This window comes from Dromiciops gliroides, chromosome 6 (assembly GCF_019393635.1).
Source record: "Dromiciops gliroides isolate mDroGli1 chromosome 6, mDroGli1.pri, whole genome shotgun sequence".
In the NCBI taxonomy this organism is placed as follows: Eukaryota; Metazoa; Chordata; class Mammalia; order Microbiotheria; family Microbiotheriidae; genus Dromiciops; species Dromiciops gliroides.
Genome location: NC_057866.1, coordinates 277,503,483 through 277,521,024, shown reverse-complemented (window position 1 = coordinate 277,521,024; position 17,542 = coordinate 277,503,483). Strand labels below are relative to the sequence as shown.

At 54.1% G+C, this 17,542-nt stretch overlaps 1 protein-coding gene across 1 annotated transcript in view; it reads right to left on the bottom strand.

Annotated features, from left to right (window-relative positions):
* Positions 1 to 4,999: 4,999 nt before the first annotated feature.
* ASAH1 (N-acylsphingosine amidohydrolase 1) overlaps positions 5,000 to 17,542 on the bottom strand; it is a 38,516-nt gene continuing 25,973 nt past the window's right edge. Inside the window, exons 4-14 of the mRNA XM_043972484.1 lie at positions 15,614 to 15,700; positions 13,467 to 13,545; positions 11,048 to 11,122; positions 10,358 to 10,403; positions 9,669 to 9,813; positions 9,434 to 9,488; positions 9,250 to 9,331; positions 8,255 to 8,386; positions 7,854 to 7,977; positions 6,034 to 6,090; positions 5,000 to 5,581 (exon numbers count right to left, since the gene is read on the bottom strand). Of these exons, the coding sequence (XP_043828419.1) occupies positions 5,492 to 5,581; positions 6,034 to 6,090; positions 7,854 to 7,977; positions 8,255 to 8,386; positions 9,250 to 9,331; positions 9,434 to 9,488; positions 9,669 to 9,813; positions 10,358 to 10,403; positions 11,048 to 11,122; positions 13,467 to 13,545; positions 15,614 to 15,700 (972 nt within the window). The 3' untranslated portion in view covers positions 5,000 to 5,491. The remainder of the gene's footprint in view (positions 5,582 to 6,033; positions 6,091 to 7,853; positions 7,978 to 8,254; positions 8,387 to 9,249; positions 9,332 to 9,433; positions 9,489 to 9,668; positions 9,814 to 10,357; positions 10,404 to 11,047; positions 11,123 to 13,466; positions 13,546 to 15,613; positions 15,701 to 17,542) is intronic.

Here is a 17,542-nt window from a genome sequence, read left to right as displayed (position 1 = left end):
AGGTTAGGTGACTTGCCTGGAGGTCACACAGCTAGAAGCGTATAAGGCCAGATTTGAGTTAAGACTGTTTTGGCGTTAGGAAACTGGCCAGCTGAACTAAAGGACACGGGTCTGGGATAACTCTCCTTGAAAAGCTAAACCAAAGGACAGCTCTAACAACTGCCCCTCACCTGACTTCTCCCAGCCCACCCCCCAGTAAAGGACATTCCACTCTCAGGTGATGACCCCCATTTACCATCTATAAAAGCTATGACTTTTCTCCTGTTTGGGGAGATAGGTGTCTCAGAGAACCACATCTCTCGGACTATCTCCCCTTGAGATTCTTCTCAAGGTGTCCTTGATCTAGTGCCTAAATAAGATATTATTTTATTCTAATTGGATTTGTGTGCGAGAGGAATACCTAAGGACCCCCACACCAACCACTTTCTCCCATGACAAGATGTTTGGGACTCCAGGTACAGCATTCTCTCCACTGGGCCACCAGATGCCTCTGAGCTAAGGTGTTGTGTTTCCTCTCACTCTACCATCTTTCAAAAGTATTACTAAGATTGTACATGTATAACCTATATTAGATTGCTTTCTGTCTTGGAGAGGGCAGAGGAAAGGGAGAGAGGGAGAGAAATTTGGAATTAAATGTTATAAAAAAACCCCAAATGTTGGGGCAGCTAGGTGGTGCAGTGGATAAAGCACTGGCCCTGGAGTCAGGAGGACCTGAGTTCAAATCTAGCCTCAGACACTTGACACTTACTAGCCGTGTGACCTCAGGTAAGTCACTTAACCCTCATTGCCCTGCACCCCCCCCCACCAAATATTGAAAACTATCTTTACATGTAACTAGGTCATGCTAATACAATAAAAATAACACAACCAAAATTAATTGGCAGATTTAATGTATTTTTAATTAAAGTGCCAAAGGCAAACTTTACAGAACTAGACAAAATCATAACAAAATTCATTTATAGGAACAAAAGATTTAGTGTATCAGAGGATATAAGGAAATAAAGAGGGACATTAGACCTTCCAGACCTTCAGCTATATTATAAAACAATAGTCATCAAAGTAATTTGGTAATAGTTTTAAAGTAGTCAAATATTAAAAACTATAGTTAAATAATTAAAAAATAGCTAAATACCTAGTTTTTAAAAAATAGAAAAGTGGGGCAGCTAGGTGGCACAGTGGATAGAGCACCAGCCCTGGAATCAGGAGTACCTGAGTTCAAATCCGGCCTCAGACACTTAACACTAGCTGTGTGACCCTGGGCAAGTCGCTTAACCCCAATTGCCTCACTAAAAAAAAAAAAATAGAAAAGTAGATCCAGAGTAGATTAGGAAGAATCAGAAATAACTGTACTCAGTAACTGGAGGTTCAATAAATCATCAAACATATATTCCTTAGGAAAAAAAGAAAAAAGAAAGTATGTCTCGCCAATCTTTTTTTTTTTTTAATTCCATAGCAGTCTGGCAGGAACTAGGTTTGGAATAACATTTGATACTGTCTTTCACAATAGATTGAAAATGGATGTGATCGGCATATTGAAGAAAATATTAGAAAATTAGGAGAGAAGCAAATGGCATGCAGGTAGGGGTAAGTAAGAAAGTGAATTCTTCACTAAAAAAGAGCGAGAAGCAATCACAAAAGGGACGACCAATAGTTTTGATCACATGCGATGCAAAAGCTTTTGTACAAGAAAAACGAACACTTCTAAGATACGTTGGGGGAGGAGCGGAACTTGGCATTAAACATCTCTAATAAGGGTTTGTTATCCAAGATATATAGAACTGAATAGAAATATGCAAAACCAAAAGCCATTCCCCAATTGATGTGATTAAAGAATATGAACATAATGCTACAAAGAATTATAACCATTAATAATCATAGGAATGAATGCCACAAATCATTAACAAAAGGAAGACAAATGAAAAGTCCCCTGAGGTTTCACCTCATGTCCAACAAATCGTAAAAGATGCCAAAAGGGGGCAGCCAGGTGGTGCAGTGGATAGAGCACTGGCCCTGGAGTCAGGAGGACCTGAGTTCAAATCCGGCCTCAGACACTTAACACTTACTAGCTGGGTGATCCTGGGCAAGTCACTTAACCCCAATTGCCTCACTAAAAAAAAAAAATTAAATTAAATTAAATTAAAAGATGCCAAAAGATGGGAATATGCAATGTTGGAGGGGTTGTGGGATGGCAAGTGTGCTGATGCATTACTGGTGGAGCTGTGAATTAATTCTCAAATGTTATGGGCCTGCACCCCAGAAGTTTCTGGGGTAAATCAGAAAAACCTTCTTCTGGAGAAACTAAACCAAAAGACAGTGGCACCTAACCAGTCTTCCCTACCCCTTGGGGAGATAAGATTAGATCCGTGGCTGCTGCCTTTGTGGCCTGAGGGGGAGAGAGATGGCTTGAGAGATCCAGAGCTGCCCCTCATCTGACTTCCCCTAACCACCACCTATTGGAGTATGGTCCTCCCCCATAAGGGAACTTTCCACAGTCAGACAATCACCTCATCGGACCACCATCAGTCCTCTATAAAAGTACCTGCCTGTCTCCTGCTGGAGGAGATAGGTATCTCAGAGCCATGCCTCTGTGCTATGCCTTCTCTCTTGGTTTCTTTTCCCTAGCACCTAAATAAACTATTAATTTATTCTAATTGGATTTGTGTGCAAGAGGATGTAATTCTTTAAAGAGGAATTCCTAAGAACCCCTATCCCAAACCCCCTATTTCCCCATAACACAATTATGTGAATAAGTAATTTCTAGTTATGTAAAGAAAGTGACTGAAATAGTCATACTTGTCCTAGAGACTTCATTTACAAGGCATTTACTCCAGGGAGGACACTGACCAAAAGAGAAGCTCTAGAAATACCAAAATATTTATAGCAGCACTTTTTTGTGTGGAAGCAAACAATGTCAGTGAATGTCATGGCACGCAAGAAATGACGTGATGCGGGGCGGCTAGGTGGTTCAGTGGATAAAGCACCGGCCCTGGATTCAGGAGTTCCTGAGTTCAAATCCGGCCTCAGACACTTGACACTTACTAGCTGTGTGACCCTGGGCAAGTCACTTAACCCCATTGCCCCGTAAAAAAAAAAAACAACAACAACAACAAAAGAAATGACGTGATGAATAAAGAGAAGCATGGAGAGATTGACATGAACTGATGCAAAGTGGAGTCAGTGGAGCCAAGGAAAGTGTCGACCTAAGGTCTTTAATTGGGGCAGAGGAGTTGAAGCTCATGATACCACTGTAGCCAGTACACCTGAAGGTGGGAACTGGGGACAGGACAGAGAGAGACCGAGCTTGCCTTTGGGAAGAGTAAGTTTCTCACAGATAGGTTCTCTTGCATAATAAGCTAAGGTTCTGGAAGAAAGCTTGGGGAAATCCAGGAAGAGGAGAGCTGGGGGTTTTACAAAATAATCAGAAGCTGGAATATAATGTTGGGTGAGCCCCAGGCAATTCATTGACCTGAGAACAAAATTAAAAGGAGTTTAGTCAGTTCTCAGTCAGTTGTGTTTGTCAAAAGAATATCCCCAATGACTACAGTGTAGCTGGACAAAACCACGTGGCGTATCTGAAGCTAAATGATGAGAAATGAAAGGGCTGAGCTTGGCCCCCAAGAAGCCGTGAGATGACCCCTACTCCCCACTCCTCTGCAGAGCTGGGGCTCCACGGAACAACCGTGTAGAATATCAGAGTTTTGGCAGGGGGCGGGTGTCCATTGGTTTTGTTGAATTTCTCCCTCCTTCTCTTTTATTCTTTGTATAAGGGATGGCTTTCTGGGAGGTAGTGGTGAGAAGAGAGGAAGGCAAAGAGAAATGGAGGCATAGAAAGAGGAGGGGTTCGTATAGATCTATTTCAAAAAGCCAACGAGAGGTTTGTGTTCGATCTCCGGGTGAGAGGTCGCCGCTGGAACTGGTGAGCACTAGTGTGGGCCTGTGCTTTTGGGAGATCATTCCGGGGCCTCATGGAGGACAGACTGGGGAGGGGAGAGGCCGGAGACAGGGAGGCCAGTCAGGAGGCTGTGGAAGTGACACAGGGCACAGGCCACGAGGCCTCAGGCCACTTCTGGCTCTCCTCTTTCTGGTTCATCACACCCCTCCAAGGGAACAGCTGTCTTAGACCACTAAGAGCAACTGTGCTGGGGCAGTTCCCATTACTGGGTGGTCCTCAGTAGGAAGCTTGGGCCCCATGGGAGGAGAAGCCCTTTCCCTTCTGTTCCTGCTCAGTGGAGAACAAGCTGCCCTGGTGCCGTCCAGGGCAGCGCCTGGTCCTGCACGGCAATGGCCCAGCAGCACAGCCACTGCTGCAGAGAGGCCCGGTGAGCGGCGGCCCTCAGCGTGTCAGCATCGCTTCAGCACAAGCACGAGAGCCCGGCCGGTCACTCCCCAGGGCCCTGGGCCAGACACATGGCTGCCCTGGGCGCAGGCACCAAAACGGAGTTGGTCACCACCGGGCCTCCTCGTCTCTGTGCCGTCAGCACAGTGTCTGGGGTCTCCAGAGAGAGATGTGCCAACTGTGGACATGGACGCATGTCTAATGGGCAGACACCCGTCACCTTCTCTGGAGGGCGATGCCGGGGCATGGGTGGGGTGGGGGCTGGCCTGTCACTGTCATGCTCATTTGTGAACTCTCCCTGGGAAGGTCCTCAGCGCCTTGCTCCAGACCTAAAGCAGATCCGCATCGATCCACGAGACAGGCACGTGCACACTCACACACGACTAGTGTCCACACTGACTGAACTGTATCAAACAGATGCAGGATCTGAGGAAGTCACTCTGTGGGCACAGGCATTTCTCATTAATACTGAAAGCTAGATCTAGGTTCGGAATAAAAGGATCTTGCCTACTGAGCAGCATCTAACAGGCAGCCCCCGCAGGTGGGGACCCCCCACAATGCCAAGTTCCCTCCTCCTCTACTGAGGACACCACAGAAACAGCAGGCAGGGTCACACCTGGGGATGCACCCACCTCCGCCATCCCAAGACCACAGAAGGCAGCATTGCACAACAGCATGTTTATTTTAACAGGGAGAAAAAGAAGCCGTGGTCACTCGGCCGAGAGCAAAGCCAAGAACCATCCATCTCTTTCGGCTGCCCACAGGATGGTCCAGACCACAGGTGGCCGTGGGCTGAGCAGGGTCCTGCAGGGCTGCGGGATGGGCCTGGCCCATGGGACCCCCCTCCATCAGTCAAGGGGACCGGAGGTCCCTAATCTGAGAATAAAGCCCCGCACACATTTGGGAGAGGCCGGCGACTCTGACTCCCAAGGACTGCTTCATTTTCCTAGCGATTACTGGCAAGTTCAGAAAGAATCACAAAGGATTAGCGGTAAAGCAGACTCCCTGGATTGTCGACAAGCACGAGGAACCGAGGACAAGCCTGGGGCCCTAGCCACCTTCTGAAGCTGGGTCCTGGGACCTGCCTGCACAGAGCTCCCCCGCTCGCAGGGCAGAAGAGCCTCGAGATCCTGCTGCAGCCCAGATACCTGCTCCTCACCAGCCGATACAGGGGTCCGGGCAGTCTCGCAGGTACGATTCATACACGTCACCGGGCACATCTATCAGTGTGGTGTACACCGTGAGCTGGAAGAAACACCACTCGTGCCTTGAGCAGGTTGGTCAGCTCCCAGCCCCAGCACGGGCGACCTGCCCCCTCACCCCCCTGAATGAGGTGCCTTAGGACTTGGGGCAGGGAGGACAGCCCCCACCCTGACCTTATGGGTTCACAGAAACCCCCTCCCCGGGCAGAGGTAAGTGACCTGTCCAGGGTCACACAACCATGATCTCCCGACTGTACACGCCGCACCAAGCTGCCTCATGAGAACCCAGAATATGGCGCTCTGTGGGAAGAAGCCTCAAAGAGCCCCAGTTCCGGGGGCTTCCTCAGCCCTTCCCCAGCCACCCAGGGTGCTGTGCCGGCCTCGGGTGGGCCAGCCCTGGTTTGGGGTCCCTGGCCTCTCCGTCACACAGAAGGGAGCTGCTTGTTCAGCTCAGACCATCCCCGGGGAAGGGCCCAGCCCCCAGCCCAGAATTACCTTGTTGAGAATCGGCTTCGTTGACAGGATGTCGTAGGAAGAGGCCAGCGAGATGTTCTAGGAAAGAAAGACAGCACGTTTGGTGAGACTGACGCGGGAGGCAGCGGCTGCCCCGGCCCTGGGGACGTGGGAAGCTTAGAGCCCACGGTTACCCCTCAGATCAGCCCGTCAGACCCTCCCTGCGCGTCCATGCAGGCCAGAGGGGCTCAGTTGGGAGGAGGCTGGCACCCGGAGGCTGGCACCATCCTCCCAGGCAGGATAAAGCAGCACCAAGGGGGGTTACCGGGCAGGACAGATCTCGGCCTTTCAGAATGGGGCCTTCCTGGAAGTCTGCAGCAAGGCTGCACCCACGGACCCAAGCCAAGGAGGAAAGTCCCCTGCCTCCCTGGGGAGCGCTCCTAGACTGGAGCTAGCTTCTGCAGGCATGCACAGCCTCCCAGAGCACAAAGCAATCGTGGCCACCAGACACTGAGGCTCCAGGGTGCCGGTGGCCCACGACATTCCAGTCCCATCCTCTGCCCCCTGCCCCTCCCAGCTGGGAGAGGGCTCCTCGGGATGACGGAAGCCCCCACTATTGCTCTGTTCCTGACTGCCAGGCGAGGGCTCAGTTTTCTTTCTGGCCAGGTGGTGCCCGGTGTGCGCCAATGACAAAATGGCTTGTTTCACCCTCTGACCTCCTCAGGAACGCCTGCCTCATGCTTGCCCGCTGTTTCCCGGCTTCCCCCACCTGCCCCACACACCTTGGTCACGCCTCTATGAGGGCCCCGGATCCTTCCCTGGACTCTGTGGCCTGTTTTCTTTGGGGTGTCTCAGCTGCCATTGTCCCAAGACGGGCCAGCCTCTCCCTTCTCCCTCCTTAGTTGAAAGCCCCCTACAGGGTCTGCCGGGCCAGTGCTGGAGGCACTTCCCTAATCAAACAGCGTTTCTCCTCTGCAGCCCCTGAAGCAGCTGGTGCCCCAAGGCCTTGAGGGTTGTACCCTGGGCGACAGTCACAATTCTGAGTTTCCGGGTCCTTTGGGCCCATGTGGCTCAGCAGAGAGGTCTCCTATATGGGCACCGCAGACCTCTGGGCCATGTCACCGGGCTGACCAGTGCTGGGCAGGGCACGCCCCCCCTTCTTGCCTTGCTCTGCCCTCAGCGGCGGCTCTGGGTCCCCCCACTATCCATAGTCTGAGGCTGGGCCGCTCCTCCTGTCCAGCCAGAGCCTCGGATCCTCTATAAGCCACCCTTCAGCATCCCTGGCTCCCTGGCTTCCGGCTCTCTCTCTATCCCCTCTGCCGCCGGAGACTTCCTCCCCGGGGCAGTTCTGTGAGGCCCCGTGCCCTCCTGGCCGGGGGTGGGGGTGAAGAACACAGACAGGAGTGACTTCCTGCAGTCAATTTCATCCCAAACTCCCCAGGAGGGGCCAGGTGGGGAGGGGGCAGCGTGTCCTCTCTTCCTCCGAAACTACCCGCTGGGTGTGTCTAGCCTCAGCCCAAGCCCAGAGACCCCACTTAGCACCTCGCCTCTCCTCCCCATCCCATCCCATCCCACCCCCTGCCTCTTGTTCTCCTGTTCCCACAGCCACCCCACCTTCTTCCTAGGAGGGTCTAGGCCTGTATCAGTGCCCAGAGATTCTCCAAGTTTTCCTCCATTTCTCCCAAATTCTGCCAAGTTCCTACACCCAAATCCAACCTCTGACCTCCATGTTGAGCCCCAGTCCTGCTCTCCTCTGACGCCTGCCGCTGGCCCCCTTCACACAGAACCCAAAAGCACAAAGCATACAGTAGGTGCTTACTAAAGGCTGGCCGGAAGGAATAAAAACCTCCCTGCAGGCTCACCTCTTGTGTGGTTTGGTTTAAGCAGGTGGTCGCAGGCTTCCTCCGGTCATCGATGAAGAAGGGGGCTTTCCAGCGGTCATAATTGGTCTCTACCAAGAACCACCTGCCATCCTTGGGCTTGAGCCTGCGCCCAGACAGACAGACAGAGCCTTGAGCCTGAGCCCAGACAGACAGACAGACAGACAGAGAGCCCTGAGCCTGTACCCAGACAATCAGACAGAGCCCTGAGCCTGAGCCCAGACAGACAGACAGACAGAGAGCCCTGAGCCTGCACCCAATCAGACAGAGTCCTGAGCCTGAGCCCAGACAGACAGACAGACAGAGAGCCCTGAGCCTCACCCCCACACCCCGCGTGAGGTGGGGAATCAGCACCCACTTCCTTCGCCCCCCGCCCCACTCACTCATAGACATCTACAGTAGACTTCCGGTCCCGAGTGATCACGCAGCCGTCACCCGACTTGTTGCCCCCGAGGATGAAGTAGGCTGGGGCCATGATTTTGGTCTTGGTCAGCAGGTTCTTGGCCTCTTCATAGCTGTCACGGATGAAGGAGCAAATGAGCCCTGCTCAGTCTATACACCTTGAGTGCTGTCTCTGTGCCTGCCCTCCAGGGGTTCCCCTCCTCCGGGGAGAAGGCTGTACCATTTCACGGCCTTTATCACTGGGGAGGATGGTGGGTCCCCAGAAGCGTCCCTCCCTCCCACGTTAGCCCACCCCACGGAAAAGGAAGAGAGCCGGGCCCAGGGCCCAGGGCCCAGGGCCGCCCTCCCCTCAGCATTTCTCAGACGGGGGCACTCCGCCAATGGGGAGGAAGCCCACTCTGGTGCGAGTTTGGGGGCGAGAGTGGTGCCTGCTTGCTGCAGAGTGGATGCTGGGGCCTAGGGTCCTTTCTGGATTAATACAAAAATGAGGCACCTCCCCAGACCCCAGACTGCACTCACATGGGCCTCAGCACAGCCCTAGGATGCGGGTCCTCCTCTCTGGGGCAGGAGGCTCATTTTACACAAGAGGAAGCTGAGGCACAGAGGGGTCCAGGGGCCGGTTTCACGCAGTGGCAATGGGAGAAGCCGGGCTCTGCCCCTGCCTTGGGCCGTGACCCTCCCACCCCCTCTCTCCTGGGCACTTCCCCTCTGAATCCCATCCTGGGCCTCTGCAAGACAGGGCCAGCAGCTGCTTTCCCTGCCCCTCCTCCCCACTCCAAGGTGCGAGGTCTCTGGGAGCAGGGGGAGGGGGATCTGAGGGAGGGGCTGGGGGAGGGGGCTGAGCCCCCATAAGTCCTCACAGCAGCTGGGCTCGCTGCCACAGGACGGTCCTCGGGGCGCCCTGGGCCTCAGAGGCAGACCCAGGCCGGGTCAGAATCTGAGGCTCCGAGCGTTCACCCCGCACAGACGTGCGTACCTGGTGGCGTTTTCCAGCACGGCCCTCAAGAGGAAGCCTATCCACTTCTCATCTCTTCTGCCCAGCATCCATTCTATGAGGCCTGCAAGAGAGGGCATGGGCTAGCACGGGTGGTCTGGCTTGGGCTGCTCTGGGAGCCCCGCCCGGCGCCCAGGTAGCCTGCTCGCCCAGGTAGGCTGCTCACCCAGGTAGCCGCCGTTGGCGTTGAAGCGCTCGTTCAGGGTCAGGCTGAAGATGCCCTAAGAGGAACACGCAGAACACGGTGGGGGCTAAGGGTGGGCGCCACCTCCACCAGTCCCTTCTGCCAGGCCTGCCGGGCTGCGTGCCAGGCCCGGGCCCACCCTCTAGCCAATGGCGGCTTCATGTCCTTCCCACATCCTCCCCCACTGCCCCCTGCCCCCCCAGCCCTGGCTTCTCACTGGCTTCACGCCTGTTAACATGCCCACGTAGCCCGCGAACGAGGTGGCTTTGAAGACCGTCCGATTGTTCTTCTGGAAATCCAAATTCACTGTTAGCGGCTTCAGATTTTCCGTCACAGTCCAGGAATTGTTGTTCATGTTCCACCTACCGAGACACGGCCCAAGGCAGGAAGACACGTCTACAGAGGGCCAGGGGCCTGAGGTGCCAAGGGAGGCGCCAGGCTGGCAGTATGCCCCCCCGGGGCTCGAGGACCCCAAGCAGGTGGTGCCCTCCTGAGAGGCAGGAAGGACGTCTCTACCCCTGAGATAATCTGAGACTCACACTGACCTGAGCACAACAGGGGGAGGGGGCCCTCCAGGGCAGCACCTAACTTCTTGGTGGGAACGGCTAGGGAGCAGTGAGCCTGGGAAGGGGCCGGGCCTGGCTGCTGCTCTACCTACACCTTCCTCCTGCTCCATCCCTCAAAGCTAGCCCTCATCCCACTTCTCTTCCTCCACTGAGGCCTGTCTCTGGGACCCTGATGCCTCAGGCTAACTGAGCATATGGTGCCCTCATCCATGACCTTGAGGGTCTGGCCGGGTCTGCCTTCCACCCTCAGATCAGAGCCCTGGGCACACAACTTGGCATAAATGGCACCAATGCAGTGCCCTATGGTCAGACCAGAGCAGGAACTGCCTTCTTTACTTACCCAAGAAAGACCCCAAAATCCATATTTCTGACATGGAACAAATGACCTCGGGAAAGAAGAGAAGGAAAATGCCAGTCCCTGCTTCTCTACTGCCCTTTGCTCCAGTGCACAGCAAGGGGCAGGGCCCGAGGCTGGCCAGTGCGGGCAGGCGCCGGTCCCACCAGCCAAGCTGCTGAGCTCAGGGACACGTCTCCTAGCCAGGCCCATGGACCCAGGGAGCTATAAGGGGGAGGGGGAGGAGATGGCACCATCGCCCACCTGGCACTCTCCATGCCCAAGATGGCAGCAGAGGTGGCACACTAAGTGGTAGATGAGCCCAGTCCGGGCCTTGGAACCTCCAGGGCTAGGACTAGGGGAGGAAGAAGAAGGGATGTCGTCCATGGGAGATGACTGGAATGGGGAGGGACCACTGATGTTGCTGGGCCCGGACAGATGGACCTGGGGGTTCAGGACACATCAGGGCTGGCGAGATCCTAAGAGCCAAGCTGCTGGGCTGCCGCAAACACCTGGGAGCTCTGCAGAGGTCTGGGCATAACTGCTCTTAGCCAGGGCCCGAAAGGTCTACCGTTGGTGAAGCTCGGGAGGCGGGGGGGGGGGGGGGGGGGGGCTGCCAGCGCCAGGCCGAGCCCTCCCCCCAGCAGCCAGGCCGCGCCCTCCCCCCCTTCCTCGCAGCCAGGCCACACTGCATACCTTTCTTGTCTTCCGCTATGATGGAGGTGCAGACCGTGAAGAGCTCATAGAAAATGTTGAAGGAAATGACCTCACCTGAGGGAACAAGGCATCCACCAGGTCAGTGACAGGCCCAGGGGCCCAGGGAGCGCAGGCCGCGGACCCCTGGGCCACACCTTGTCCCAGAGAATAAAGGAGCAGGCTCTTTAGCGGCAGAGGGACATGGGCAGACTGTTTCTGCTCCACCCTCCGGTTCTAAGAGAGCCGGGCACTTTGAAGATGTCTTGAAATAGGTTGTCTAGACTCTTTTGTGGTCACGGTATTCATATGGTTTAGTGACTCTTAATTTTCTTCTTTTTTTTGGGGGGGGTGATGAGGGTTAAGTGACTTGCCCAGTATCACACAGCTAGTGTCAAGTGTCTGAGACCGAATTTGAACTCAGGTCCTCCTGATTCCAGGGCCAGTGCTTTATCCACTGCACCACCTAACTAACCCCAATTTTTTCCTTCTTGAACTGTTTTTTAGTTCATTTGTGTTTGCTATGAAATGCCTTCTGTTTTCTTCTATTTTTTTTTTTACTTTGTTTTAATATTGTTGCTTCATGGAAGTCACTGGCTTGGCTTCTGTTTGGCCCGCTCTGCTTTTCAGGAAGTTTTGTTGCTCGGGCAGATTGTGTATCTCTTGTGCTAAAGTGTTGATTCCCCTTCCAATTCCTCCTTCTATAGTTTTTGTTTCTTTCCCCCTTTTTTCTCAAACTCTCATTCCTTTTCTTAACATTTAAAAACTTTAGCTTGCTTCATCTTTTCCAAGAACTCTAGTTGAGAATCTATGCTGTTTTTCTCTGAGGCTTTGCTTATAGATGGTAGGGACTTGGTGTGAGGGGTGGCCTTTGTGACATTTCTGGAGGGAAGGTCTGGGCTGCTCCTGTTGCTGCTTTCTTGGGGTGCTGAGTGTTGGGTTACCATTCCAGGTTCTCAGGACAGCCTGGGGACCTTCAAGTTTGTGATGTTCCTGAGAGTCTGACTCAGGGCAGTCTGATCGTTGGCCTCTGGTCTGATCTCTTCAAGTTCCTGACCTGGGTTTGGGTCTGAGCAAGAGTAGATGCTGCTGGACTCTGCCCCACCAGTCAGCTGGAAAACTGCTGTGTCAGAGTGGCCACATTGTGGGCTCCCCTCTGGTCCTCACCCTGGTTATTCCTCTGTGGGTTCAGGCAAATGTTGGAAGGAAGACCCTATTCTGTGCCTAGAGTTGTAGCCATGTTGGTGCTGCTGCTGCTTTTCTGGGAACGTCTTTCCCAAGGCCTCCCTACTGGGACCTGCCCAGGTTCCTTTCTCAGTCCTCCTCGCAGCTGGGATCTGGAACTAGGTAGTAGGTAATGCCACTTCTAGTTCACCCCTGAGCCTGTTGCAGTGTCCTAGTGTGGGTCTGGAGATGCCCCCGTATCAGTCTGAGACCTCCTCTTGCCTGGTGTCCAGTCTTTCCCTGGTGCACAACATGCTCCTGACCTGGCCCCGGTGTCTGAAGACCTCTTTGCCTCCCTAGACTGAGCGGGGCTGGGTTTCAGCCGAGTCTTTGGACAGTCTCGGATGGGATGGATGGGAGATGTGGGGAAGAGAAAGCAGGGGCAGAGGTGGAGGGAAGGAAGCCAAAGACCCGGCTCTAATGCTTCGATGTCAGCCAGAGAGAAATGCACAGAAAGGCCCCAGGGACCTGCGCCAGTTTGACAAGTGCACTTGTGCCTCCAATAAAGACTTGGAGGACACCCACAGAGCAGGAGAAGCCAGCGAACAGGCTCCATCAGACCCGCCCGAGATCCCAAAAGGTCCCGTGCAGAATCTCACTGATAAAGTCAGACGGGCACAGATGGGACCCCTTGCGCTACAGCAGCACCTGGGTCATGCGGCTGACCTTGGCAGCCTCAGAGGAGGTGGCGAGGGCTAAGGAACTGAGGCATCTCCCGTCCCCAACTCTGCTCGAGAGCCCCCAGAGAAGGGGGGATCAGGGCCCGAAGGGCCCCCAGGCCGCACCGCCTGAGAGGACTGAGTGAAGGTGCCGGAGGGACGGGTGTAAGCTGAAGAAAGAAGACCAGAGGGCCTTGTGGAAGCTCGGAAGCTTGCACACTTGCACTTGCTGGACCCTAAGGGCAATGGTGGGGGGAGGCAGAGGCAAAGTGAGGCCTGAGGCCAGGAAAGCTGCTCATGAGAGTGCTGAGCTCCCTGTCACTGGAGGTATGAAGACAGGCCTGCCTGCCGCTTGCTGGGCATGTTGTAGACAATGGGGCTCCTGGCCAACAATTCTTCTTGTATCCTATTTAATTTACAAAGCATCATGTAAAAACTTCTCTAGCAGATGGTGGCTTCTAGAACATTGAAAGAACCAGAAGAAGCCTCCCCTATTCCCCTTTCCCCCACCCCAAACCCAGGCGTCCCAAGGAGGTCACCTAGGGGGATTCCGGACACATCTGCAATCCCCTTCAACTCCTCTTCAAAGGGCCAGGAAAGGTCGCCAAGCATGCCGGGCTGCAATCAGAAAGCAGAGACGTTAGGAGGTCACGCTCCCTCCGTGTGCTTCTCCCCACATAAAATACAGTCGCGATTTTAAAGGGAAACACTGGGAAAGCAGAGTTTTTCCCACCAGGCGCAAAAAACAGAGACTGTCCCTGTGGAGGTGAAAAAGCTGGATATTCAGCTGCTCTCAAACTCCCGCTAATTCTTCTGTTGAAATGTTGGTTTTGAATTAGAAATTGGGAAAGGCCCGTCCACTGGGGAGTGGCTGAACAAGTTGTGGTATATGAACGTCATGGAATACTATTGTGCTGTAAGAAAGGATGAGGAGGAGTTCAGAGAAACCTGCAAAGACTTCAGTGGATTGATGCTGAGTGAGGTGAGCAGAACCAGGAGGACATCGTACACAGTAACAGCAACACTGTGTGATGATCAACTGTGATGGACTTAGCTCTTCTCAGCAATACGATGCCCCAAGACAATGCTAAAAGATGTGTGGTGTGGGGCAGCTAGGTGGCGCAGTGGATAAAGCACCGACTCTGGATTCAGGAGTACCTGAGTTCAAATCCAGCCTCAGACACTTGATACTTACAAGCTGTGTGTCCCTGGGCAAGTCACTTAACACCCATTGCCCCACCAAAAAAAAAAAAAAAAGATGTGTGGTGGAAAATGCTCTGCACATTCAGAAGAAATCTATGAAGTCTGAATGCAGATAGAAGCGACTATTTTCACTGGGTGTTTTTTGTATGTGTGTTTTTCCCTTTTCTGATTCTTCTCTCACAACATGACTGATGTGAAAATATGCTTAATGTGATTATAATGTATAATCTCTATCAGATTGCTTGCTGGCTTTGGGAGAGGGGAGGGAAGAGAGGGAGAAAATTGTAATCGGAAAAAACAAAATGCTATTTACATAAAAATGAATAAATGAGGGGCAGCTAGGTGGTGCAGTGGATAAAGCACCGGCCCTGGATTTAGGAGTACCTGAGTTCAAATCCGGCCTCAGACACTTAACACTTACTAGCTGTGTGGCCCTGGGCAAGTCGCTTGGCCCCAATTGCCTCACTACTAAAACAAAAACAAAACAAAACAAATGAATAAATGAAAATGAAAGGCTGGTTATGGGATAGCTCCAAGTTTCTTTGCAAAGTAAGGGGTAAAAATTGTGAAAGGGGACAGGGAAAACCTGGAGGGGGGGGACAACCTGGTAGAGGAGGGGTGAGGAGGGCATGGAGCTGCCTGGAAATGGTGACTTGGGCAGGGAGAAGGCCATCTCTTTCTTCATCAGACACAGAAGGAAAGGAGAGATGGTGGACGATGCTGAGGGGTTTGGACACGTAGAAGAGAGGAAATCCCTCTCCGCCAATGGTCTATTTTCTCAGTAAGAAAGAGGCAAGGGCATTATTTAGGACTAAGGTGAAGGGACAGTCTGGGGTGCTGAGGGGCGAAGAGAAGGTCTGGACAGCCACTGTGGGGACTAAGGGAGGGACTGTTGTGCGGGGGCGGCGATGCCATCCATTTGCAGTGGACCTTCCCGGCACACTGGCATGATCTCCAACTTTATTTGGCAGCCTGTGACTAGCAGTAGAGCAGCAGATTAGAGCGAGTCATGGCTGAGGTCCAGCCAGGAGGCCAGGGGAGGTGGGGCCAGGCAGCCTGAGGGCCCAATCCTGGGGAAGGGATGGGGAGCCCGAGGGCCCAGCGCAGAGGAAGACAGGGCTCGCCACGCGGCGGGCTCTCTCCGGTGCAGTGGAGGACTCGTTTCTCGTGGAGGCAGAAGAGGGAGTGGAGGTGCAGGCAGGGGAGCTGAGGGATGGGAAGGGGCGGGGCCCGGAGGGCCCCTGAGCGGCCAAGTTTGAGTCCACTCGAATAAAGACGGCTGGAGTGGAGAGGGAGCCGCTGTGCGCCTCGGGATGCCCTGGGCGCTGGGAGATAAGGCGGCCGCAGAATGGCCTCCCCTTCCTCCCCATCCGCCCCGGTCAGTCTCCCCTTCCCCATTCATCCCCACGCGCAGGGATGCACACGTGTGCACACACGCAAATGTACACGCGTGACGACCACGGTGGACAATAAAGATGCTTACCAAGCTTTCGTCCACCATCTTCATGACTTTTCCACTAGGGAAGAAAGCATTCACCACATCCTTCACGCTCTGCACAATGGTCCGGAACTGGGATGACAGACAAAGGCGCGGATCAGAAAGGGGGAGGCAGAGATCGGTGCAGGCCGACACCAGAGGCATTCCCAGCCACCAGGACGCGGGCCGGGGAGAGCGTCACGGCTGGGGAGGATCTCAGGGCACTCGGCCCACTGAGGTTCAGAAGGAGAAGCCACTGGCTCACTGCGGCAAAGCTGGGCTGCAAGCCCGAGGGCTCGCTCTCCGTGGTTGAGGCACGGTCCTATCGCAAGGTGGTTTCCTGTGACAGACAAGCTTGTGGCAGCCCATCCGGGTGATTCAATTTCCACTTCATGGATTATTTTTATCTACACAACCTTGTGGGCTGAGGACCCCTCAGACAGGAGGAGTCGTCCAAGAAGCCGGGTGGCTCTGGGAAGACGTCCTCGAGGCTCCTCAGGGCTCCAGGGCCATCGGGACACTAGTCTGTGGTCACTGTGTGCCTAGCACAGTGTTAAGGACTGTGAGGGAAACCCAAGTGGAAGGCTGGGAGCTCTGGAGGCTCCAAAGCTACTCACACAGCTCTTTTACTGGATCCGCAGACTCAGCGGGGGAGGGTGGGCAGGCTGGGCACCAGCAAGGCCATGATTGGGCAGTGGAGAAAGCGAAAGCCCACAGAGGTGAGGGGACAACCCCCCCCCCCAGAACAGTTGCCAAGGGGCCAGAGCCCTGCCTTGAACCCTGCGTCCTCCAGCTCCAAGGAGAGGACCTGAAGCCCTACTGTGCGCTCTAGCCCAAGGAGTCCCTGACTAGGAGTCTGGGCCCCTGGCTCCATGCCCACACTGCCCCTGACTCACTGCATGAATGCAGGCACATCCCTTCACCCTCTGGGCCCTCAGTCTCCTCAGGTATAAAATGAGGATGTTGGACCAGGGAGCCTTATCCAAATATTTGAAACAACTGGAGGACAATGGAATGGTCTCATGACACCCCTAGTCAAGGCTGCTAGACACTGGGAGGGTTGAGACCAGCTTAGGCCCCAGCGGGCACCCTAGGCTGCCCCTCGAGGGCACTGTGGGTGCAAGAGAAAGGTATCCAAAGGACAAGGGTGACCTGGACAGCATCAGAGACAGAGGAAAGACCAGCATCGTTGTCTGCAAATATCCCACCCCTCCCAGGGGCATCTACGGTGATGACATGAACAGTCCCCCTCCCCTGCCCCAAGGCAGGCACGAGCACAGAGGGCTCCCGCAGTCCCCAGAAAGGCAAGGACTTGCCCCAAGTCACACAGGTCATAAGTACCAAGGCCAAGCGTGAACCAGGTCCGTCTCTGATGCCAAATCAGGTGCTCTTTCCACTGGGCCTCATGCAGCCAGGGAATGACCAATTCATTTTCCCTACAAAGTCCTATCAATCCCCTGCCCTCTCCCTTCTCTGAAAGCTCTTTGCACTAATCTGGGCACAGCCAGTCAACACTCGATGATCTAATAACCGCAAAGTAAAGGCGACCCACTCCTCAACAAGCCTGCCAGCCCTGGGTATCTCGCCAGGTCTGAGGCACGGACGCAGAGCCAGGCCCTCTAGAAAGCCCAATGTAAAAATCAGGCCAGGGGCCGCTAGGTGGCGCAGGGGAGAGAGCGCCGGCCCTGCAGTCAGGAGGACCTGCGTTCAAATCCGGCCTCAGACACTTGACACTTACTAGCTGTGTGACCCTGGGCAAGTCACTTAACCCCAGTTGCCTCACTAAAAGAAAGAAAGGAAGAAAGAAAGAAAGGAAGGAAGGAAGGAAGGAAGGAAGGAAGGAAGGAAGGAAGGAAGGAAGGAAGGAAGGAAGGAAGGAAGGAAGGAAGGAAGGAAGGAAGGAAGGAAGGGAGAAAGAAAGAAAGAAAGAAAGAA